The sequence below is a fragment of the Antechinus flavipes genome, chromosome 2 (assembly GCF_016432865.1).
Source record: "Antechinus flavipes isolate AdamAnt ecotype Samford, QLD, Australia chromosome 2, AdamAnt_v2, whole genome shotgun sequence".
Classification (NCBI taxonomy): domain Eukaryota; kingdom Metazoa; phylum Chordata; class Mammalia; order Dasyuromorphia; family Dasyuridae; genus Antechinus; species Antechinus flavipes.
In genome coordinates, this window is record NC_067399.1 from 482009355 (window position 1) to 482034860 (window position 25506).

General features: G+C 39.6%; 1 protein-coding gene across 1 annotated transcript in view; it reads left to right on the plus strand.

Annotated features, from left to right (window-relative positions):
• GPT2 (glutamic--pyruvic transaminase 2) overlaps positions 1-25289 on the plus strand; it is a 53111-nt gene extending 27822 nt beyond the window's left edge. The window contains exons 6-12 of the mRNA XM_051979788.1: positions 727-970; positions 4348-4427; positions 5739-5875; positions 11012-11186; positions 14155-14310; positions 18825-18937; positions 22549-25289. Of these exons, the coding sequence (XP_051835748.1) occupies positions 727-970; positions 4348-4427; positions 5739-5875; positions 11012-11186; positions 14155-14310; positions 18825-18937; positions 22549-22639 (996 nt within the window). The 3' untranslated portion in view covers positions 22640-25289. The remainder of the gene's footprint in view (positions 1-726; positions 971-4347; positions 4428-5738; positions 5876-11011; positions 11187-14154; positions 14311-18824; positions 18938-22548) is intronic.
• Positions 25290-25506: the final 217 nt, after the last annotated feature.

Here is a 25506-nt window from a genome sequence, read left to right on the forward strand (position 1 = left end):
AAAGGTGGAATTTTAATCCAAGGCCCACAGAGTTGGAAGAGACTTAAAAGGCTATTTGGGGGCAGCGAGGTGGTGCAGTGTATAGAACACCAGCCCTGAGGTCAAATCTGGCCTCAGACACTTAACACTTCCTGGCTGTGTGACCCTGGGCAAGTCACTTAACCCCAAATGCCTCAGCCAAAAAAAAAAAAAAAAAAAAAGGCCATCTGGACCCACCTAGCCTCCTAAAGAATTTCTTCTTCAATAAAGCTAGTAGAGCTAGCATTCCACATTCTAATTGCAGACTTCCCTCTACATCCCAAGATAGTTAATTCCGAATAAAGATAGGTAAGGGGGTGCAGTGGATAGAATACTGGAATCAGGAAGACACCTTCAAATTCTGTCTTAAAATCAAATGGAAGAATGGAGATACGATATTTTGAGAGCCTTAAGATATTTTATAAATGTTATTGTTATTAATAGATTTTTATTTCTACAAGGACTAAACATGCCATTTTTGCTCCGAAAGCAGGGCTTAATAAGTTTTTCTTTTTCATGGGTTCTTATGGGAAAAGGTCAACTAAAACCCTAAGGATTTCCTCGATGATGTAGGAGTGTTAGAGGTGTATTTCACAATCAGAAAAAAACCCCAGTTTGGTTGGTTGAATTAAGTTTGTGAAAGATAACCAGGAATAAGTGGATGATCTAAAAAGATTGATTCAATTTTCCACTCGCTTCCTCTTGTAGACAATTCTTAAGCTTCTGGTGTCTGGTGGAGGAAAGTCCCGGACTGGAATATTGATCCCCATACCCCAGTATCCACTGTATTCAGCTGTCATTTCGGAATTGGATGCCATCCAGGTGAACTATTACCTAGATGAAGAAAACTGCTGGGCCTTGGATGTGAATGAGCTTCGACGAGCAGTGACTGAAGCCAAGGAGTACTGTAACCCCAAAGTCCTCTGCATCATCAACCCTGGCAATCCTACAGGTAAATGATATTGAAGACATAATCCGAGTAACTGTGATTTTCAGTTTAATTGAGGCATAGTTTTACTTCTTATGGCCAAAATGGAGTAAAGTAGTCACAGTCTAAGTGCTATGTGAGGTTAAACATTTTTATGCTCTTTGAGGAAAGGGAGAATTCGAATAGATCTTAGGATTGATGGAGGTGTACAAAACAGAAGTGATAATGGAGGAGTATGAAATAGAATCACCAAAGGCAACAGCCATGGACAGCAAGCTGTGGAGGCATTTGCATTATTCCATATGGAGGTAACTGAGTTTCCCAAAAGAACAGATTTTCTCGTGGTAGTATTTGATTTACTCATAATCTTTGTACTGCTGCTAAGCTTCTCAGAGTACGATGGCAAAACAGTAGGCTTTACATCTGTAAACCTAGAATTCTGATGCCACAGGAGGTTCCTTTTACCTTTGGTTCATAGGTAAGAGAGTTTGGAGTAGATAGGATAATAATTATAACTTGCCCCCTAGAAAGGCCGAGTGACATGAATCATGTTGAGGGTTATCCTCAGAGTCAAGATGACCTAGCTTCAAGTCCTGTCTCTGAAACATTCTAGCTCTTTGCATGTCTCTTAAATATTTGCTGTGTATAGTAAGGTCAACAACCAGTCATGTACTAGATATTTTACCTTGCTCCCTCTCACATCCCATTTTCCATTTAAATAAATGAAGATTCAGAAAGTCTTGATATTTTTTCAGGACTATATAATGGAGTTAAATAGGAGAATTGGGTTTTAAATCTAAGTACTGTAACTCCAAATCTATTGCTTTACCTTGTAATATAAGCATTACAAATATTATTCCCGTTTTATTAATGAGAAAACTGATATAGAAATGAGGTGATTTTTAAAAATCTATCTTAATTTATGGAAATTTTTATAGTTTACTAAAAGCCCTTTCCTAAAACAAACCTATGTGATTATATTATAAATATTGGAATCATTTTGCAAATGGCAACACTAAAAACATTTTTAAACATTTATTAAGCACATGCTATGTGCCAGACACTATGCTAAGCTCTGGAGGTACAAGAGAACCAAAAGACAGATCATAGTCAAGGAGCATGCAGTCTAATAGGAAGGGGACATCTAATAGGTAAATGAATATATATAAAGCAAGCTATTTACAGCATTACTAGGCAATAGTTAACAGAAGGAAGGCACTGTAATTAAGAGGGTTTGGGGAAGGAATTAACATCCCAAAGAAGGTGGGATGCAATTGGACTTAAAAGTCATCAAGGCCAAATGACTTCTCCAGAGTCAGTCTACAAGTTGGAACCAGCAGGGGTATACAGTCTTTTGATGGTCTTGTATATGTCCCATTAAGTCACTAGGAGCAAATCAATAGGGATGTTTTTCAGGGCAAAATTGTAATTTTGATACTAGTCTCAAACAATTAATTAATTGGAGAAAGTTTAAGCAGAAACATATCTGTGAAGGCATAATTTAATTAGATGTTTAAAAGATTTATATACTTTCCTTATCATTTTCAAATTCTTAATTTTTTTTTTTTTGTCAAGGCAATTGGGGTTAAGTGACTCACCCAAGGTCATACAGCTGGGAAGTGTTAAGTGTCTGAGATTAGATTTGAACTCAGGTCCTCCTGACTTCAGAGCTAGTGTTCTATCCACTGAGCCACCTAGCTTCCTCTCTTAATTGTTTTTGATGAGCCAGTGTTCACAGTAGTTTGTGTCCTCTCCTTAGCCTAGAACCTAATGTATGTTTCTGAATAAGAAATGACATGTGACTTTGCTCCTTTCCAAAGAAGAGGTGGAGAACTACAGATACAGAATGTTGCATAAGCAGTCTGATGTGTTTGTTATGGCTTTGTTTAACTTTACCACCATCTTCACCTTCTCCCCTACCTCCTCTTATTACTAGAGTGCTTGACTGTTTGGTTGAGAGGTGGGTGGGTGAAGGACTTGCCAGGAAATGATCTCTGTCAAAACAAAGCTATCAGTAATGATGATGTTTTTAAAGAAATGCCATTTAGGGAAAAAATCCGACTTTTCATGGGTTGAAAAGCAATATAATGTTGTATATTTTCCCTTTTGTTGTTTTTAAACATGTACATAATACTGCCTGTTTCTATCCTGACTGCTAGCTTCATATTCCTTTTACTCAGCCTGAAAAATCCATTAAAAAAAATGCTGTTCCCTTTCCCTTTGGAGATAAAATGGGCAGCAGCTGAAATGTGTCTGAGTTCATTCTGGAATCTTTTGTCTCAGGGGCATAAAATGCTGCCCCACCCAAGTGAAAGCATCATTTGAATTCCTGGTGGACACAAGCTATCTTATCAGTCTAAAGTTTTTGTTTCTGGTGGGGTTTTCTTTTGTCACTACAATCTATAACAAAGAAAAGCTGTTAAAGCAAACTGATTGGTAGTTATAATTAACTTAAGTTTCATTTTGGTTTTATTTGCATTATTTTTTTTTTTTCCATTTAGTGTTCTCTCTCTCCAGAATCAGTCCATACTTGCAGTTGGGGAAACTAAAACAAATAGCTTAGATGAGAAGGAGGTTTACATTTAAAATTAAGATCACTTGTCAGGAGGAAAGAATATTCTGGCCATATGTTTTGATAGCTTTTTAAAAAATTTTAAACAGTGACCTAAACAAGATTTTTGTATGTCTTTAAACACACTTCAAAAACTATGTCTCCCTGTCTGTTGTGGTCTAGGAAAGGCTTTGATTCTTCATAGCATCCTAAGCAACTTGAATTGCCACAAAATAAATATTGATGGATTGTGGAAAATCTGGGCTTTGCAGACTTTAAAAAATTATACCTGATAAATAGCTTAGGTCTGGGGTGTGCTAAGTCTAATTATGACTTCTGAGCTTTCCCTCAATAATACTATGGACAGATTAGAATGTCAGTAAAGACTTAACACCTTCAGATTCCTGGATTGATGCCCAAATTCACAGTGATGAGGGGACTGTAATAATTTTTTCCTGATTCTGGGTGGATTTGTGGTGCATATGACTTGATCAGGCCTTATAAGAAGCTAGCTGAGTTAATTTATCCATTTCCCTCAATTTCTGCCCCTGCTACTGTTTGCAGTATTTCTTCCTATTCCACAAAAGCATATAACAGTCTGACTCGTAATTTACTCATCTGTGTCTGCTTTAGCAGGTTAAGAAAGTGCTTTTTGGGGGAGGGGGAAAGCATGAAGGCAGACCACACTGACTCTGGCATGATAGTGACTATGGAGAGAGGAAGATAGATACTGGATATTGTTGTAACTGGAAAAGTATATTGAGGTTCTGGGCGGAAATCTGGGCCAGGTGCCAACTTAAATAAATTTAAATTTAGCTTTTTTTTCTTCTTTGGGGTGGGGTCTTTCCAGGTCAGGTCCAGAGCAGAAAGTGTATTGAAGAAGTGATTCACTTTGCTTGGGAAGAGAAACTCTTCCTCTTGGCTGATGAGGTAAGAGGAACTGGGACTTTTTCTTCCCTCTGTCATGTTGTTTTCTTAGCCTAGTTCTGGGTGTGGAGCCACATAAATAATTCTGTGTGTACTGTACTTTCCAGCTTTCAAATATCTTACTCCATTATTTTGTGGCAATGTAATGATTGCCTTTTAAAATAGAGAGGGCAAAGATTCTTGTCCCTGTTTCACAGATAAGGAAACTAGGCTCAGAATTCACCTTTCTACTGGCACTTTTATGGCTTGTAGTAAAATTCCTTTCATCATACCCATCCTGTGAGAGGACTGTCTGTGGTGATAAGTACAACCCTATGAGAGTTTGTGGCTCAAATGTTAAGGGGTCTGTCTGTGCTCACACCTTTTATAAGTGTCACAACCAGGATTGTCCAACTATTCTGACCACCAAGTTTAAATGTTTTTTCAGGATACCAAATTACCTCTTAGAAACTTAATGAATTGCTGGCTTATTAGATAAAGTGCTTTGGTGGTTTTATCAATGTGCGCCCAAAACCCCTCCTACACTTAGAGAAATAGGTATTTAAAGTCTTCTTTCCTTCTTCCCAGGTCCTACTCAGTTTTACTCCAAGAAGTACTTCCCTAAGCTTAGACCTGCTCTTTGCCATAAACGCTATTTCATAGTTGTTCTGCATGATGTTAGATTCGAGCTCTCTTGTTATGTCTTTGGGACACTTGGATTGTGGCCCCTTCAGGTCTACATGTGAATGTTAGGTGGGTGTCATCAGTCTGTTATGATGGTCTCCCACTGGCCACTCGGCAGTCTCAAGAATGCTGCCCTAGTCTGCCTTACCATGACACATCTTCCCAGAGTTCCATGGAGCTACTCCAGGCAAGCCCCCCTTTTTTCCTGGGACTCAGTCTCTATAAAAGAAGGGAATTGGACTACAGGGACTCTGAAGTCTCTTTCAACTCCAGGGCTATGATCCTGTGGTGTTTGCATCTTCAGACATTTTTTAAAATTTTATTTTTTTAAATTAACAAACATGATTTCTCCCTTACCCCTCTCTTCTATCTCTCTTTATAACAAATATGCCTAACTAAACACAGCAAATTCCCAAGCTGGCTGTGTCCAAAAGACATAGCTTAGTCCATCAGCTCTCTCAGGAGTGGGTAGCATGTCTCATCATGGGGTATCTGGAATCATGGTTCCACTGTCCAGAGTTCTTAAGTCTTTCGGAAATTGTTTGTCTTTAGAGCTTTGTTATTGTCTGTAAGTTAGTTGTTCCACTTCTCATTTTAATGTATACGAGTTCATGCACAGACTCAGTTTGCTTCCCTTGGTTGATTGCTCAGGTGTACCAGGACAACGTATATGCCAAGGATTGCCAATTTCATTCCTTCAAGAAGGTTCTCTATGAGATGGGGCCAGATTACTCAAGCAATGTGGAGCTCGCATCCTTCCACTCCACCTCCAAAGGCTACATGGGCGAGTATGTCAGCATTGGCTTTTTGCTGTTTATTCAGGGATGTGGAGAACTTTTCTTCACGTATTCTGTCCTGGGCTTGACCCATTTGACTGACTCTAGGACAAATCAACTAATCTTGTCCTTTTGATAATTCAAAAAGTTATATTTACTTTACAGATTTGTGATTCTATCAGTACGAGTCCTCCCTCTACTAATGTACATTGCAATGCCTCATAGTTTAATATGTAGGCTTTCAGAGTTTTTGTGACCTGATAATGAGCTTCCCCACACTTACCTTAGACAACAGACTCATAGTTCATCATTAGTCCAGTATACAAAGCATTTCCAGTTTGGTAATAGATACCAGGGCAGCTAAGTGACTCAGTGGATTGAGTCAGGAAGACTCAAAGCTGTGTGATCCTAAGCAAACCACTTAACCTTGTTTGGATCAATTTCCTCATCTGTAAAATGAGCTGGAGAAGGAAATGGCAGCTCCCTCCAGCATCTTTGCCAAGAAAACCCCAAATGGGATCATAAAGAGTTAAAACCAACTGAAATCTCAAACAGCAAAAACAAAAACGTATCAGAGCTTTCTCTCTGCTAACAGTCATTGAGAACCCAAAATCCCCTTCACAAATTTGTGAACCATCAAAGGAGGATTTTAATGAAGATTTCTCCCTTCACTAATGAATGAATCAAGGAAAAAGAGTTTATTAAATGCCTGCTATATGCCTGATTCTGTTCTCACCTCTTGAGATACATCTATAATAAGCAAAACAGTACATGCTCTTAAGGCACTTGAAGAAAAGAAGACAACCCCATAAGCAAGTAGTAGTAAGAAGAGGTAATTTGGATTGGGAAGTCATGAGGACATAATGATTAGAGTTATTAAAAAACTGATGGACATACCTTTTAGAAGTGGTAGTATTGATTTGACTTCTGTTCTCAGCCCAAGAAGCAGAAAGCAGGAGGAGACATAGGTATGTGTATGGCAGTGTGGTGGCAAGGTAGTCAGAGAGCATCATGGGAGGCCTGAGGGCACCTACATATGACAAAGCTATCAAGAACCTAGGACCCTAAGATGGGAGTTGGAGTGCTGTGTCTTACTCCTTAAAGTTATGTCTATGAGAGAAAGAAAAAAATTAGAGCTGAGAGACAGCTTTAGTGAGTATTGGGCACTAGCCTTAGTCACGTGGGGAAGTCTACCAATGGGTAACTGCTTAGCCTCAGGTAATATGGGATCTCTGGGCTGGTGAGTACTGGGTCTCAGAGGATTTAGTTGGAGCATTTTGTCATAGGCCACAGACAAATTCAGCTAGAGTTATTAAATATCTATTCTGCAAAGCACAGTAGACTAAAGTCCCCTCAGGGTTAGTTGAGTTCTGGCAGGCCATAGTGAGCACCTAGGAACTGAACCTGGAGAATGGAGCTAGGTCCTGGAAGGACTGGTTTATAGAATGTGGGAATGGAGACTTAATCACTGGAAACTTGGGGATGATGAAGATGCTAAGAACAGTGAGCTCTGGAGCCAAGAGTCCTTAGGTGTCCCTGCTGACTAGGCAGACAAGACAGGGCAGAGGATGCAGGTTCCATTAGCTGTATCAGACCAGCCCCATTGAGGTGCCAGGCCGGCCATTCTGTGTTCATTCCCAAAAGTCGATTGGGCTGAAGTGGGATTGTATTTTGGAACCTTCCTAAACAGAAACCTTTATGTCTGGAGTTCCAGTACAATTAAGCCACACTTCAAAGAAACCAGGCCATGGAAAGGAAGACCCAGACTTCCAGCAGCCATGGATCTTTTTGGCTAGTAGTGCTTCTGACCATTCTGGAGTGTAGGAGATAGCTGCAATGATAAATGGGTCAGAGGATGGGTCAGAGAAAGTGAGGGTGTTCAGCTTTGGGAAAGAGAAAACTTAGGTGGGACAGACTGGCAGAAGGCGTAGGCTTATTCTGCTTGATTGCAAAGGACAGAATAAACTCTGAGAGGCAGACTTGGCCGCCATTTAGGAAGACTTCCCAACAGAGCTTGCCAAAGATGGAGAGGGACAATTCAAAATGTAGTGGGTTTGATGGATGCTGGAGACTGCCTGTTTTGATTATTTGAGGATAATTTTTGGTAAAATGTACTAGTTGAATTAATTAACAAGTGTTTAAGAGCCAGCTTTATAGCAGACACTGTACATACATAAATTTATGCAGCAGAAATAGAAAAGCATCTCAGTGGTCCTATAAGTAGAGAACTAGATTTGAAGTTGGGCATACCTGAGTTCAAATCCTACCTCAGACCCATTTATAAGCTCTGAGACCCCAGTTTCTCAGCCTCAGACTTTTTGTAAAGTAGTCTATAACACTGGTGCCTATCTCACAATGTTGTGAGGCTCAATTGAGCAACTTTAATTAAGTGCTTGGCAAACCTCAAAATACCATATAAAGGCTAGCTATTATTCAAAAATTAATCCCCACATGTACAATACAAGGTAGCCCCAGGAAGGAGGGCAGCAGCAGCAGCTGGGAGAGTTGTGGGGGGCAGAGAATCAGGAAAGATTTCACAAGAAGGATGGTACATGAGCTGCATCATAAAAAAAAGGGTGGGAGGGAGGAGTTGGAGGGTTATGAATGAGTAATAGAGAGGAGGCTTCTTTGAATAATCTCAGAGAGCTTATGTTCTAACAGAAGAGAAAAGGTACATAAATAAGTACGTACAGAACAAATACAAGGAGTCATTTTAAGTTACACTCAGACTTTTGGGATGCCTTGTATAAAGAGATTAAATACAAAGTAGTTCAGTAGAAGAGTGTGTTCTAGGTACAAGGCTGTCTTAGCAAACCCTTGAGAAGCTTGGGAGTCAGGTGGCTTGGGCTCTTTTGCAAGCTTGTCCCTTAGAAACTGCAATTGGGATAAATGGTCAAAGGATATGAACAGACAATTTTCAGATGAAGAAATTGAAACTATTACCACTCACATGAAAGAGTGTTCCAAATCACTATTGATCAGAGAAATGCAAATTAAGACAACTCTGAGATATCACTACACACCTGTCAGATTGGCTAAGATGACAGGAAAAAACAATGATGAATGTTGGAGGGGATGCGGGAAAACGGGGACATTGATGCATTGTTGGTGGAGTTGTGAACGAATCCAGCCATTCTGGAGAGCGATCTGGAATTATGCCCAAAAAGTTATCAAAATGTGCATACCCTTTGATCCAGCAGTGTTTCTATTGGGCTTATACCCCAAAGAGATACTAAAAAAGGGAAGGGGACCTGTATGTGCCAAAATGTTTGTAGCAGCCCTGTTTGTAGTGGCTAGAAACTGGAAAATGAATGGATGCCCATCAATTGGAGAATGGCTGGGTAAATTGTGGTATATGAATGTTATGGAATATTATTGCTCTGTAAGGAATGACCAGCAGGATGAATACAGAGAGGCTTGGAGAGACCTACATGGACTGATGCTAAGTGAGATGAGCAGAACCAGGAGATCATTATACACTTTGACAACGATATTGTATGAGGATGTATTCTGATGGAAGTGGATTTCTCTGACAAAGAGACTTAACTGAGTTTCATTGGAGAAATGATGGACAGAAACAGCTACACCCAAAGAAGGAATACTGGGAAATGAATGTGAACTATTTGCATTTTTGATTTTCTTCCCGAGTTATTTTTACCTTCTGAATCCAATTCTCCCTGTGCAACAAGAGAACTGTTCGGTTCTGCAAATATGTATTGTATCTAGGATATACTGCAACATGTTTAGCATATATAGGACTGCTTGCCATCCTGGGGGGGGGGGGGGGGAGGGAGGGGAAAAAACGAAACATAAGTGATTGCAAGGGATAATGTCGTGTAGAAATTATCCTGGCATGGATTCTGTCAATGCGAAGTTATTATTAAATAAAATAAAATTTATAAAAAAAAAAAAAAAAAGAAACTGCAATTGGATCCTGGTAGAGAGAATGTGGTGGGGAGATGCTTGTGACTTAGGAGGAAAGTGGAAGAAGGGGACACTCCAATAGCACAGTTGACAATCTAAAACTTGGCCAAACTGGCTTGTAAAGGACAGTGCCAAGATCCCTAGGCTGCTTGTAATTACAGAAGTTGTGTCCACACCAGACTTCATGTGATTTTATGCTTCTTTCCCCTCCCCTCTGACCTACTGGATGTAATTTGGAACTAAGGAGCAGTGATAACTGTATAAGTTGTAGCCTGTTAACAGTAATTGATTATCCTAAAGACCCTATGGTAATGAGGATACTCAAGGAATGGAATGTTCTGGGCGGTTTCAACTCTTTTTACTTAATTTTTTTTTTTTTTTTTTTGGCTGGACACCTTCTATCTCCAGTGAGGTTAATTGATGTACTGTGGTAGTTCTGTCCCTGTTCATTGTGGGTCTCTAGGTCTGCCCCCTGCACATTAGTTGTTATTTTTCAAGCCTGTGACTAGGGATCAAGAAGGATTGGGAGATTGGGCCAGATGCAGACTGACTTGGGATATTTCTTGAAAGATGGTTTTTAGAAACCAAAGTTACCTACAGAGTCTCTTTTGCATCTACATCCTTCTCTCGCTTTAGCCTGGGGACCGATTGCTCTTTGCCTAGGTTTTTGCAATAACCCTGCCAAAGGCCTCTCTTCTCCTTCAGTCTTTTCTCCACACAGCTGCCAAAGAGATTTAACTTTAGTTTGGCTTTTACCATCTCACCTTCCTCCTAAGGAAACTGGGGCTGCCTAGTGCTTCTGCAGTAAACCCTTTCACAGTCTGGCTTGGGCTGATCTTCCAAGTCTCAGTACCTGCAGTTTCCTCTCCTACATCCTACAGCCACACTGAGTTTCTCTCAGCTCTTCCTGCACATGCGCTCCCTCCTCACCTCTGCCCGTGAAATCCTTCCCTTCCTTTAAGGAACAGCTTGGGTGCCCCTCCTGCCTGCTGCTACCCTTTCTCCCAGATTCTTGTGGGTTTATATTTATTTATGTAGGCAGGGTGTATCCCCAATTCAAATGTAAACTCCATGAAATTATCCCCGGTGCTTGGTGTGCCTTATAGATGTTTGTCAGCTGATTGATTAAAATAATAAACAAAGATGGAATGTGAATGTTTTAACTGGATTCTAGTCAATTGAAGCTTTACCTGAAATTTTGCCCTTTTATCCTTTGCTGGCTAGGTGTGGCTACCGAGGAGGCTATATGGAGATGATCAACTTACATCCAGAGATTAAGGGACAGCTTGTCAAGATGCTCTCAGTCCGCCTCTGCCCCCCAGTTTCTGGACAGGCAGCCCTGGATATTGTTGTGAACCCCCCAGTGCCTACAGAGGAGTCTTACGAGCAGTTCAGTAGGGTGAGTACAAATGGGCTCCTCGCTTCTGACGTCCTGGGTGTGCCTTCATAGGCACATGTGGATACTAGACGTGGGACTGTTGAGTATCCTAGTGGTAACTGAATGTTGGACTAGAGAGAGGAAGTGATTTATCCAGAGTAAGCCTATTTTCTGCCTAGGCCAACTAGACTTGAAGGAAGTTAGACCTGAGTGCAAATTCTGCCTCAAGACACTTATGAGCTCTGTGATCCCAGTCTGGTCACTTGACTGCCTTACTCTTTTTATATGTAAAATGGGGGAAATTAGACTTTATGGCCTCTTAAGTTGATTTCAGCTTCAGATTTGTGATCCTATTACTCCAAATCCAGTCCTGTTGACAGACTCCATTGCAATGGCTCTGGTTAGAATGAGAGAGGTCACAGTTACAATTTCTATCTTGGTAGAGCAGAGAGGCTGTGGCCATGGCTTCCAGCTTGGTATAGACTGGTTAGTTTGCCAGAAAAGACAAAATCCTGTTCCAATGTAACAGAGCATTGACCCCCACTCCCTGATCAGGCTTCTTGCAGACATATCTCCTAAGGATGAGCTTACTTTGTGTGTGGAGTTAGTATATTTTGCCAATCCTCCTTTTCCTCCCCAAAGGGCAAGGTTAGGATGACATCATTCTCCATTACCACTGCTCCCCAAATCTAGTGCTCTTCTCACTATATCCCATGGGTCATGGTTCTACCACAAACCTTGTGTACTCCTCCTCTACATTCCTAGAGCTATTGGAAGCCCCAAAAGAGTGACTTTGATTAGAAAAATCCTTCTTTTGTATCCCTCCTTCATAGTTTCTGTCATGGTGCAAGATGTAAATGAATAACTCAGGTTAATCTAGAACAGGAGCTCCTACCTTTTTGTAAGTCATAGAGTCCTTGGCCAGTCTGGTGATGTCTTTGGATCTATTCTTAAAATATTTTTAAATGCATAAAATAATATATGTGAGATTATAAAGGAAACCAATTACAGTGAAATAAAATTATCAAACCTTTTAGTTCTCAGATCCTGAGTTATATCAAGTCTAAAGCACTTTTATAGACTTGTTCTCTTTTAGGCTTCAGAGAAATCCTGAGCTAGGCAGACAGAGCCAGTAGGTTTTCTTAAAATAAGAAAACTGAGGATGGCAAAGATTGAATGCTTTGTCCAAGGCCACACAGTGATAGAGCTGCGACCCAAATGCAGTCTTTTGATATTTCATGTTTCTTCTGTATTATCCTGCTTTATCAGCAGAGGGAACTGGGGATGTTTAGTCTGTAGAGGATTCAGAAGAGACATATTAACTTGTTCATATCTCAAGGGCTGTCATATGAAGAAAGATTAGTTTTGTTCTTTTGGAGGCAAAACCAGGATCAGTGGGTTCTTCTTTCCAAAGAGGCAAATTTAGACTCAGCATCTAGGGGGGAAACTTCTAGCAGTCAGAAGGAGCTGCTAGATTCCCCTTCCTCAAGGGGACCAGTAACTGGATAAAATATTTGCCAAGTATGTTAATGTGATTTCTTTAGTGTGTGGCTAATACCAGATGGTCACCAAAGGGATCGTTTCCAGTCTCAAATTCTGTGAATTTTGGGATCAGCGATGATTGTTGAGAGACTCATCCTGCAGACTGGGCATATTTGGTTTTGCTAAGGTTTTCTAGTCTATATGTGTGGCTGTCTAGTTTCCCTTTGCCTTCACCATAGGGCACCTGGACAAAGCAACATGTGAGTTTTATAGGGAGAGAGGCAGGATTTTAGGCATATACCATAGGTTTCTCATTCTCTGTTGTCAAAAGCAAGGAATGCTCAGGATTGGTTAGTGAGTAAAATTAGGGAAGCAAGCCAGGGTATGGAGTTTTCTAGAAAAGGCCCAGGAAGTGGGGGCATGCCCCACACAAAAGCAGTCTGTTTCGTGTGGTTCTTATGATTTCTGAGAGGTCAAAAATGCTGGGGAACGATTTTGAAGCTGTCATTTGCTAGAAGAGAGCAAAGTCCATTCAAATCCTCTTCTGGTGGAGGGAGTGCTTTCCTATGTTGGGAACCCCGCATCCCTGGCTTTGCCTTTTGAGTTCAGAGTCTGGTTGTTATATGAGAACCAGGGGCATCATGGGCAATTCCAGGAAAATAAGGCAGCTTCATTTTCAACTGAAGATCTGACAGGAGGAAAGAAAAGTGTTTTTTTCTGCCCAAATTCCAGAGCAAGGGCAGGATGTGGGCATCTTGAGTGGAGCAGGAAGAAGGAATGACTCTCCCCTTGGGAGTGGAGTGAAGTCAGAGAATGGTGAATAGGGATTGAAGGGAAAGAAAGCTTGATAGTAACCTACCTGGCCAGTTCTGTAGCCTTCGTTCTTCAGGACTTCTCCAGTTTAGGACACAAGAAATCATAAGACTCAGAGATCCTCTAATACAAGGGTCTCCTCATTTATAGATAAGGAAGTTGAAAGGCCCAAAGAGGAGATGTAACTTTGCCCCAAAAATCAAGTAGATTTTGAACGGAGCCAGGAATCAGACCTAAGTTCTCAGGACGCCCAAATCTAGTGCTGCTGTCACTGCCACATAGCTACAAGTCATGGTTTCATTCCTTTCCAAACCTTTTCCTTTCCTCCTCCTCGAGTCCTAGACTATTTGGAAGCCTCAGAAAGGGACTTTCATTGAAAGTAATATGTGGCAATGTCTTCTGGTTTGGGTTCTCCACTAGTGTTTTCCAATTAGCTTCTTGGATCCTCTCCCCTGCCCATTTCCTTTCTTTAAGGGGGATACAACTATAACCTTAAAAGTCCTTTCTAGCTTTTAAACTTCAAGTGACTCTACTACAGGATGATAATCTTATTCCCTTGGGAAGAAAAGACTCCTTCCAAAGTACTGTTGGTTTGTATTTTTGTTGGTATATATAGAAGGAACCAGTTCTAGAGCCTAGTCATTGTTACTGCCCAACGTGAACTTAACTTCATCTCTTTTCTCTCTTTCCACAGGAGAAGGAATTTGTCCTGAGCAATCTTGCACAAAAAGCCAAGCTTACAGAAGATTTGTTTAACCAGGTCCCAGGAATCCACTGTAATCCCCTACAAGGAGCAATGTATGCCTTTCCCAGGATCTTCATCCCAACGAAGGCAATTGAGGCAGCTAAGGTAGGTTGGTCCTTCTTGGCTTCACTCTTAGCTGAATTCAGATTTTGCCTCAGACCCTATTTGTGTGACCCTGGACAAATCACTTACCCATTTGCCTTAGGATCCTTTTCTATAAAATGAGGATTATAATAGCCTATATCTTTCAGCATTGTGCAAAGTGCTTAGCACAGTGCCTGGCACATAGTAAGTGCTATCTACACATAATAAGTGAGATAGGTAGATAGAAGTAGAAATAGAGATAGAGATATATTGTTAGTTTTTTTGATGATAATTACTGTGACATTTGGAAAAGGGGCTACTGTTAGGCAGGGCATATGTTTTATTCCCAAAGAAAAGGTTTATTCCTGGTCTCTGGGTATCTCTGCTGAGTCAGCCCTTGAATTACAAATCACCTCAATGGCTTATATTTGCTCTGGCATATAGAGCACTAGCTTCTAGAACCAGGGCTATGAACAAGACTTTGCCATGTCATTTTGGCAAATCCAAATGAAAACAAATTCAAATCCAGCTTGAATTTTTGCTTGGTGCTCTTACTGGGACTGGAGAAAGTTGATTTTCTAGTTAGTTTTCAGAGATTGATTGTCAACATATATAGCACTGAATACAGTATTTGGCACTGTGAGAGCTATAAATCCTTGCTGACTTTAATTGACATTGAATCATTGAGCACCTATTGTGTATAGAATATTGTGTAGGGGGCAAAAGGGAGGTACAAAATAATTGCTGCTGTCATGGAACTTGCCTTCTAATAGGGGAGGTCAAGCACAGAGCAGATTATTATGATGAGCAATTCTTGACAAGCATATTAGATATAAGACAGAAGGCCACATCAGGTCTGACAAGTAAGATTGTCCCTAAGTTAGGGGGAACAGGGAAGATGTCGTGGAAAAGGTGATATTTGTGTTAGAGTTTACAAGATAGTTAAGGAAGTCGGGAAAGAAGAAGTGACATTATGACCAGAGAATGGTATAAATAATGGATCGAAGAGTACTTAGGTGCTGATTGTGTGCCCTGCACCATGCTAAGCACTGGAGATACGGAGAAAAAGCAAAAACAACCCCTGTCCTCAAGGAGCTTACATTCTAATTTAGAGAGACAGAAGAACACAGCCTGCATTCATAGCAGAGAGTAATCTAGTTTGGCGAAAGTACTGCATGGGTGGAGAGGACTTCATGGAAAGGGAGGTGCCTGAGCTGCATCGTAAAGGAAGAGAATGTCTCTGTGAGGGATGAGGGGAATCCTCATTCCAGGCCTGGGAAATGGCCAATGCAGAGATGGTGGGGGGGAGGGAGAATTGGATTGTCATGAGTGAGGAATACAGAAGAGGTCTCTTCGGGTAATCTGAAAAGCTGGAAAGGTGAATTTCCAGAAGGGCTTGAATACTGGACCAGAGCAGTTTGAACTTAAGTCATTAAGTAGAAAGGAGTCTCTGTTTTTGAGCAGAGGAGAATGACCAAATGTATAGATAGGAAAGATTATTTTGGGAGCTGTTTCAGAGCGATAGAGAAGGCAGGATTGGGGGTACAGCGGTATGTGATCAGTACAAGGTAGAAATAAGTCAGTGTAGAATTAATAGTGAAACTATTGCAATATAATCCAAGTTACTGTTATTGAGAGCATGCACTGGGATTACAGAAGGGAGGTTTAGGAGAAGGGACAGATTCAAGAGATGCTGCAGGGACAGAATCAACAGGATCAAATGACATGAGGGAGAGGGACAAAGATCATGCTGGAGGATGGTTTCAGAAAAACCTGAAAGACTGATATGAACTGATACAGATGTGAACAGACCAAGAGAACTATTTATACAATGACAACAATATGGTAAAGATAAACATCTTAGAAAGAATAAGAATTCTGACCATTGTAATTGCTAATCATAATTCCAGAGGACATAGCTACAGATGTACACAATACATCACAAACATATACAGGTACACACATATATGTTGAGTCATGACTGACTGACTTTTCTTGTTTTTTTGTCAAAAATACTAGAGTGGTTCTCCATTTCCTTTTCCAACACATTTTAGAGATGAGGAAACTGAGGCAAATGGGTTAAATGACTTGACCAGGGCTAACTAGCGCCATGTCCACTATGCCAGGCAGCTGCCCCAATAAATAAACACATAAATAAATAGACAAATATATATACATACACACACACATACATATGTGTATGTATATATGTACCACATTTATATGACTTGGACAGGAAATTTGTTCTTCTTCTTTTTGGTCATTTGGAATACAACTAAAATAAAACAACCCCAGATAACTCTATTCAATACATGGGTGAAAGAATAAAAGGTAATAGTAGAACTACAGTCATCAAAAATAGTGAAGCCAGAAAGAAAAGCAAATACATATATAAACCAAGGCCCAGAGAGGTCTTACTTGCCTAAAATCACACAGGTAGTAGAATTGGAATTCTGATCTGGGTCCTCTGATTCCAAATCCCAACTTCTTTTGGGAAAAGACAAAGTGATGAAATTCATTGAGTTAATAAAAGCCCTTCATTTTCCTTGATGGAAATCTTGGTGGGAGAGAAGTTTTGAGATATGGCAAAATTCTCTTGGGCTTAGTTATGGATCTCAGGTGTTCAAATTCTCTGATTCTTCCAATTTTTCTGAGCACATTTATATGACTTGAACTAAGCTTAGAAAGTTGAAGCCCATATCATATGTGCTTTATTAATTAGAACCATATAAATGCCTCTAATGTACTTGTCAGAACTTAAAAATAGTTTGCTTTTTTCATAATTTAAACATTCCCCTTACACTTACATTTACATCAGGGTTAAAGACTTTTTCTTTCTAGATAAATGCAGAGTTCCAGCATTATCCAAATGACCACAAAGTCCAAGTTGATAACATTTTATTTTGTGATTCAGTTGTTGGGGGTTAAGGTATTAGCATGTTTTGGGGGTGGATAATTTTATTAACTGCAAGACTGACAAACTTTGTCATCTGTGGAGATAATTATTGTTGGAGTTAGGGACCTATGTGACCTGTTTTCAGATGTGTTACAGCTGCTGTTTTCTTGAGAACCTTGCTATCCTGAGAAGCTTTGAAATCTTCAGCTAACCATAGGAAAGCATGGTACATCTGTGTGTAATGCTGTTTACTTTTCAGGGTACATCCCTACCCATTAATTATCACATTTGAGGCTCACCATAGTCTTGTGAAGCCCAAAAGATATATATTACTTTCCCCCTTTCATAGATGGAGAAACCAAGATTTAGAGAAGACACAAGAACATAGGATTAAAGCTGGAAGGAACTTGAAAGATAATCTAGTCCTAGGCTTTCTTAACCTTTTTAGTGTCATGAACCCCAATGACAGTCTGGTGAAGCCTATAGATCCTTTCTCAGAATAATGGGGTTTTTTGGTTTTTGTTTTTATAATAGAGAGAGGGAGGAAAAAAACCAAGCAAACAGTAAAAATTCTATACTGTGATCCACATTCAGTCCCCATAGTCCTCTCTCTGGATGCAGACATCCATCATTTTCTTCATCACAAGACCATTGGAACTAGCTTAAATCACCTCATTGTTGATATGAGCCACATTCATCAGAATTGATCATCATATAGTCTCGTTGCTGTGTACAATGTTCTCTTGGTTCTACTCACTACACTCAGCATCAGTTCATGTAAATCTCTCCAGGCCTCTCTGAAATCATCCTGCTGGTCATTTCTTACAGAACAGTAATATTCTATAACTCCATATACTATAATTTATTCAGCCTTTCTCCAATTGATGGGCATCCACTCAGTTTCCAGTTCCTTACCACTACAAAAAAGATTGCTACAAACATTTTTGCACATGTGGGTCCTTTCCTTTCCCCCGTTTTTATGATCAGAATAATGTTTTTAAATGTTTAAAGTAAAACAAAATGCTTTGGATTACAAAGGGAACTATTAGATTAAAGTATGGTTTTTTTTTTTTTTTTAATTTTAGTTCATGGACCACTGGTTAATCTAATCTAAACTTCTCATTTTACAGATGAAAAAACTGAGGTTCAGAGACAAGTATATTGCTCCAACATTACACAAATATTTAATGATAAAGCTATCATTTGAACTTGAGTATCTTGGCATTCAGCTTAAGGCTTTTTTCTTTTGTAACTTACTCCATTCCATGCCTTTAGGAGACAGAGTATATAATATATTTTCTTCCGCTCTGGTCCCACCCTATACCCCACCTCTTCCCAGGACCCAACACTTGCCCATGTGGGAAAGAGCAGCTTGATACAAGAAAAATGTCAAGGAACTCTGGGTATGAATCTTCCCTCTGCCACTCACCTTTCATGTGCCTAAGCAAATCATTGCCCTTCTCTGGTCCTCACTTTGCTCACCTGCCAAGTGATGGGGTTCGATTAGATGAAGGGACTGTTTGAGCTTCTTTCCATTTCTAATTTTATGAACTTGTAAAAGTGGGGAAATATTCCTTTTGGTTTGATTGTAAATGTAAAAAGCAAATAATGACTCATTAATTTTGCTCTGTTTCCTCAGGCCCATAAGATGGCCCCAGACATGTTTTACTGTATGAAGCTTCTGGAAGAAACTGGAATCTGTGTGGTACCTGGTAGTGGTTTTGGCCAGAGAGAAGGGACTTACCACTTAAGGTATTGTCTGCTTTCTATCCTGGGTGGGATAGTTCTCAGTCTGGGGTGCAACTGTGGTTTTATGTGCAGCCCCAAAAGGAGCCAAGTCCTAGGCCAGGGTGAAATCTTTGGAGAAGGGCCATCTTCTACTCTACTACTTTTTTTTTCATAACAGAGAATATACATCCAACACCCAGAGATGTCAAAAACATGATTATTTCCAGTCTCTTTTGGATGGTGATTATCCTTGCCTTCTACTAATAATAACGATGGTGATAATAAATCTGAATAGCAAATTTTTTTATATAGTGCTTACTCTCTTCTAGGCATTATGCTATAAGTGCTTTACAATTATATCTCATTTCATCCTCACTGGGAGCGCTATTATTATTAGTCTCTTTACAGATGAGCAAACTGAGACATAGAGGTTAAGTGAATTGCCCATATAGTAAGTCTTGAGTCTACATTGATTCCAAGTCTAGTACTAGCTACTGTAACACAAGCTGCGTGAATTGTAAAGATTTTACAAACCATTTTTTTCTACAATCTCCCTATGAGATAATTAGTAGCAGCAGTATTCTCCATTTTGCAGATGAAAAAATTGAGATCCAGTGAGAAGTGATTGTCTTAGAACACACAACTACATTGTGTTAGATGAGAGATCTGACTCAAAAATGAGTGTTTTCTCCCTTCTACTAGGATATTTCCTTTTCTAAAAATTTGTTCCCTTTATGGAAATAGAAGATTCTCTTAAGTTGGGATAATACCACCTTCTATTTACATAGCTTCTATTAAAAAAAAAAAAAAGTATGTCTTATTTCTGTTGATACACAAATATCCAGCTGTATTTCTGATCTCATCACTTCAGAAATTCTCACCACTGAGTCTCATTTTGGCCTATCTTGCTCATCTTATGTGACTTTTGTCCAAATTCTCCCAGCAAAGCTGCCTTTGTTTTCTTCTGCCTTGGAGAGGAAGCAAGAAAGGGTTCCTAACAACTCATCAATATTGATATCTTTTGTTTTTACATCATATTCATTTCCAAATTTAGTCATCACTTCTTTCCTCCCCCAGTGATTGAGCTGCCCCTAGTAACAAAGTTAAAAATCAGCACCAAAAAGCAATTCAGCAAAATTAACTGATATGTTGACCACCGCTGACTATTCAGCATGCTTCACCCATAGTGTCTTGCCTCTTCACTGAAGAGGGGAGGTTTATTATCTCCAGCATATTTCCCCTTCAGTTATTCTTTCTCTCATTTTCAATCTCTTCCCTAGCTAGTAGATTTTTCCCTATTTCCTTCAATCATGCCCAAGTCTACAGCTCCATAATTTGAAACTTTGGTATAATCCTCACCTCCTTGCTATCATTCTCGCAACATTTCCAATCAGTTGTCAGATCTTGCCGTTTCTTCTTTCATAGCAGTTCTCACATGTGATTGCTTCTCTTCATACAATCCTCAGTATATTTCAGGCCCTCATCACCACTAGCCTGCATACTGCAACAGCCTCCTAATTGGTCTTCCTGCCTTGGTTGCCAAAACCCTTTTCCTTAATCGTAGATAGGATCACATCACTTCCCTATTCCTTAAATCCTGTTGCCACTAGTAAAAAATATATCAACTCATCTTCAGATTCTTGAAAGCCCTCAACAAGGCCCCAACTAATCTTTTGGGCTTCTTTGTGTGATACGATATTCTTGTAATCTGTGATCTAGCCAACCAGCCCTTGTGTTCTTCACATTCATTATTCCATCTTTGATCTTCATATCTTGTACTATCTCCCTCCTTGCCTTGAATATATTCCCTACTAGCTTCTGTCTCACAGAATCCCTTTTTTCTTTCAAGATACAGTTCATGCAACATCTTTTACAGGAAGTCTTTCTTGACCACTGTAGTTAATAGGGTCTTCCTTTCCCTAATTGGCTTATATTTATTATTTTTATATTTATTTAGTATAGAATTATACATGTACTTAACTGTTTCTCCACTAGGATGTAAGTTCCTTATAAATAGGGATTGTCTTATTCATTGCATGTTTCCCCAGTGCCTAGCTCAATACCTAGAACATCTGCTCCTTTGGTTGCTTTATTTACTATAGATCATTTTTCAACATATATGCAAAAAAAAATCAAATCTGAAGGCATTAACTGCTATTGTACTTGGACCAAATTTTCTTTCTTGTTTACATTCCCATAAAACCTGTATTTTGCAATTATATTTATATCCCTTTTCTCTCAAGAACCTTATAAGGTGACTTAGTAATGTCACCTTCCCAGTATAAAAAAAAGAAAGAAAGAAAGAAAAGTGAAGTACAAGGTAATTATATCCTTCCTCCAAAATCCATAGCAAGATAACTTTAAACTCAGGGCTCCCAAATCACTAGCTTGTTTATTCCAATAAGGACCAAATTTTAAAAAGGAACAAAAGCCTGCCAGTTGTTAGGAAGACAAAACTACTCGAAACTGTTGAGAGCACAATAATAGTACTTCACACTGATAGCATTTTTACTTTCTCATTTAATTTTAACAGTAGCCCTGGGAGATAGGCTGGGCAAGTACTGTTAAACCACTTTTAAAGATGAAGAGTCTGAAATACACACTTCATTGACTTACACAAGTCTTACCATATTTCAGTGTTTGAAAAGTATTGTCACATAGGAGATGGAGAGGACTGGGTTTGCTCAGCCCTAGAGGGTAAGTTCTAATAAAAAGAATGTTTGACTCAATTGAAGCACAAACTTCCTCTTAATTATAAGTGCCCACAGTGGATTGGATAGCTTCAGGAAGTAGTGCATTTCCTACCACTGAATGTGACCATTTGTCAGGAATTTTGTAAAGGGGGGGTTTCTATTAACTGTTAAGGTCCCTTCTTATTCATGAGACTAAAATTTTGTGGTAGCTGAAACTGTGACGGGTGTCTGGATTTCAAAGTGCAAGGACTGTGGGCTGAATATAGTATAAACCAACCATAAGCTTTGAGAAAGACAGTGAATATAAAAGCTTTCAGGGTAGGATTTGTTCATTTAGAGAGGACTTCCTGGAAGAAGTGTTTTGGTTTTGGAGCAATATTGCTCGTAAATGTATCATCAGCACACATTTTTAAAATAATTCTGTGGATTTGTCAACTGATGCCAGAAATTCTGCTGAAGTGTTGGCCACAAAGCATGTGTATTTGGTTTTCTAAAAGGATGTCTGTAATTTCCTTTTTGAGTTGGGGTGAGTCACTTAACTTTCATATGTTATAAAAGTAATGACTAGGCTGGGTAATAAGAAGAGCTCAGCTATTACTAATTCATTGTGTAGCATGGGACAAATCATTTCTCCTTTTATCTGTTTCCCTATCTGTAAAATGAAAGAGGGTTCTTCTAGCATTGAAATCCTATGAAATTTCTGAACTGAACTGGGCTGAGGGTCCATGGACATAAAACTGCTCTTTAGCATGAACTAGCAGGACATAGGCAAAAGAGTTTCAGGATTTTCTCTCCTTAACTCCAAGAGCTTTTGTGTCCTATTTTTTTCTATAGAGGGTATTGGACTAGATGGCTGGTTAAGTCCCTTCCTGCTCCACATCATCTAGGTTGTGGCTAACCAGGAATTATTATAATCTTCTTTCTTATTTTTTTTTCCCCTAGAATGACTATCCTCCCTCCTGTGGAGAAGCTAAAGATTGTCCTGGAGAAGTTGAAGGACTTTCACATAAAATTTTTGGAAAAATACGCATGAGCCCCAAGACAGCATTGCCCAAGGAACAGAGACCTGGGGAGTTTGTTTCTAATTTAACTGGGTCCACAGAAGCCTTGACTTAGGAACCTAGTTGGACCAGAACCATTCTTCCCGAACAACAACACTACCAAGCATCTCGCCTGAGGGACTTTATGATGTTGACCTTTGGTTTTGTTATAGAAGACTTTTTGTGCCTTGATAATGAGAATACTTCTCTTCCATCTCTTTCTCTTTCCAATCAAGCTGGGAATTGGTCACAATTCAGAAAGCTCCATAGGCCCTGGTATCCACAGAGCTGAAAGATGAACTTGATCAGCAGAAGTGGCCAACCAGTGCCCTCTGATTTATTTGAAAATCCTAGTTGAGTTTGTAAAACAAAACAAAAAGTTATGTTGTTCTAAGTGGTTTCAGATCTAGGGTAAAAAAATAGGTGCCAGAGAATATCTTAATTTCAGTTAAGTATTGGGTAGCTGAGGTAAAATAAAACATTTATTCTTATAAGAACCTAGTCTTTTGAGAGAAGGGGTATTCAGAGATCAGATTGAGGATGCTGAAAGTTTAGCAGCCTAGGAAAAGGACCTTGCCCTTAAATATGTCAATGGATTTTAGAACATGTAAAGGCATATTTGTTCCAGGCCTTAAATGGATGGGGCCAAGTAGGCATGTGGAAGGATGGGGCTGAAGAGGAAGGAGGTGGAGATATGGAGCTCTGAGCTCAGCAGTAACACCACTTGGGAAAAATGAGATGCAGATTTTGTCCTCATGGAGAGCCTTAGGCCTGTTGGACACAGACCGTTACCCCTTTTCTGTAGGAGGCATCTCTGGGGATTTGGGGATAATGGATAGAGGGACTCTTGGGTTACACATACCCTGACATTCCTGGTAAAAAAGTTCATGGATTTAAGGAAATATCTATCTGCAATCCAGTGATTTTACTGCTCCCATCAATTCGCCCTTGCAAGTTGTCTCAGGATATGAAAAATTGACTTGTCTGTCCTCTACACAGTTAGAAAAGGGATCCAGAAGAGTGCAAGTGATATAGTACAGACTGTGTTTGATAGGCCCTTCAACATCTCTTTATTGACTAAAAGTTTGAACATTGAGGACCTAGTAACTTTGGCTCCTCAGTCCCCTTCTCCCCAAAACCAGGGTATTTTTTTTCTTCCTTGTCTGATTTTTAAATTATATGCAGCTAAGTCTATTCCCCTTAGAAGCTGCTTCACACCATATAACCAGCTTTCTCTTCACTTAGGGAGATTTCCAGATGGAGCTTATTAGGGTGGAGGAAGAGTTTGAGGGAAGACACTGATCTCATACCTCCCAGGAGATAGCTGTAGACTAGATCCAGAGTTAGGGATTGGTGAGCAATACAGCTACCCTCTTTCCTCTTCTGATTCCCAGACTCCCTCAGTCATCTTGGTATTCAGGTCAGACAGCCAAGAGAGGCTTACTTAACTGTGAGAGGGACTTTGACATAGGTGATCTCAATCCCCTATCTTGTTCTCATATAACATAGCTATCTTTTATTAATATCTTAACCCTCTTCAATGTATAGTTTTTGGGATAGAGACTCAGATACCACTTACTCTCCTAAGAAGGATTGTCAGGGAGTAGGCTGAAAAAGGGGGTTCTTAAAGTGTCCTTCCTCAATGAAACTTCTCTGTGTCCTCATGGACTGAGAGGGTGGGGGAGCAGAGCAAAGAAAGGAGAACCAATGGGAAATTGATTTGGTACTTCTAATCTGTCATTATTCAAAAGTGTCAAATTTATTCTGGAAGAAGTAGTCAGGTTCTTAGATATCAAAAAGGAAGGATTGAAGGTTTCCCATCCCCCCCCTTAAGAATTTTTGCACTTATATGCTGTATGTGATAGCAAAATGTCTAAAGGTAGTTGGAGACTTCTGGTTGGCTGCTTGGAAAAGGCAGCTAGGACTGAATATGCTCTTTGAAAGAAAAGGTTTAACAGTGGAGAAGTTAGTATATTTTTTTATATTTTTGTAACAATTGCTTTTTTCATGGGGAGGGGGTTGGGCAGGGAGGAAGGGTTCGTATTTTCGTCTTAACGAACCCAATAGATTTTTATATTTCCCTTCAAACAACAGCCCTAAAAACTTTGCAAGGTTTACATGATTTTTAAAGATGCTAAACATTTGTAACACTTAAGAACACATACATACAAAATCCAGTTTAAAAAAATAAAGCTATTCTAGGGAAGTTAACTTCATGTGAAAGGTTTGTACTCTTGGAGATTTGAGTTTTATGCACCTTTTGTTTGGTGCCTTAATTTTTCTGGCACCAGGGAGATAGGGATTGAAAGGTAGAGGGAGAGCCAGTTATCCCTTGATTCCTGTGAAGCTTTTAATCAAAAATGTAAGGTTTTTCTATTGTGTCTTTCGCCACATCTGTCTGTATTATAATCAGTGGAACCAACCTCATACATAGAAAATTTACTCTCAGAGGTAAGTTCCTGGAGTTGCAAGCCCAGGTTATTGAACTCTCTCTCCATTGTTAACTGTAGCTTGCCACCAAAAGCAAATACAGACTTAATTCTGCATGTTTCCCGTTTGGGTTCTCACAGGGATCTCCTGGTATGGTCTTTAATGATAGCTATTATATTGGAAGTTTTAAAACAATAAAATACATATAAAATAGGTGATTGTATTTAGCTTTTTTTGCAAAAACCGCTGATGCTACAGGCAGGGCTGTGTCTTAATGTTCTAAAAGAGTTCATGAGATTTTACCCTAATACAAACTTTAAGCCTGATCTCCTCAGCTCTCTCTCTCTCTTTTTTAAAATCTACTTAAACTAGAAATTTTTCTCCTACGAAGAATTTCACTTCCTAAAACACCTCCTTGAAATTACATTAG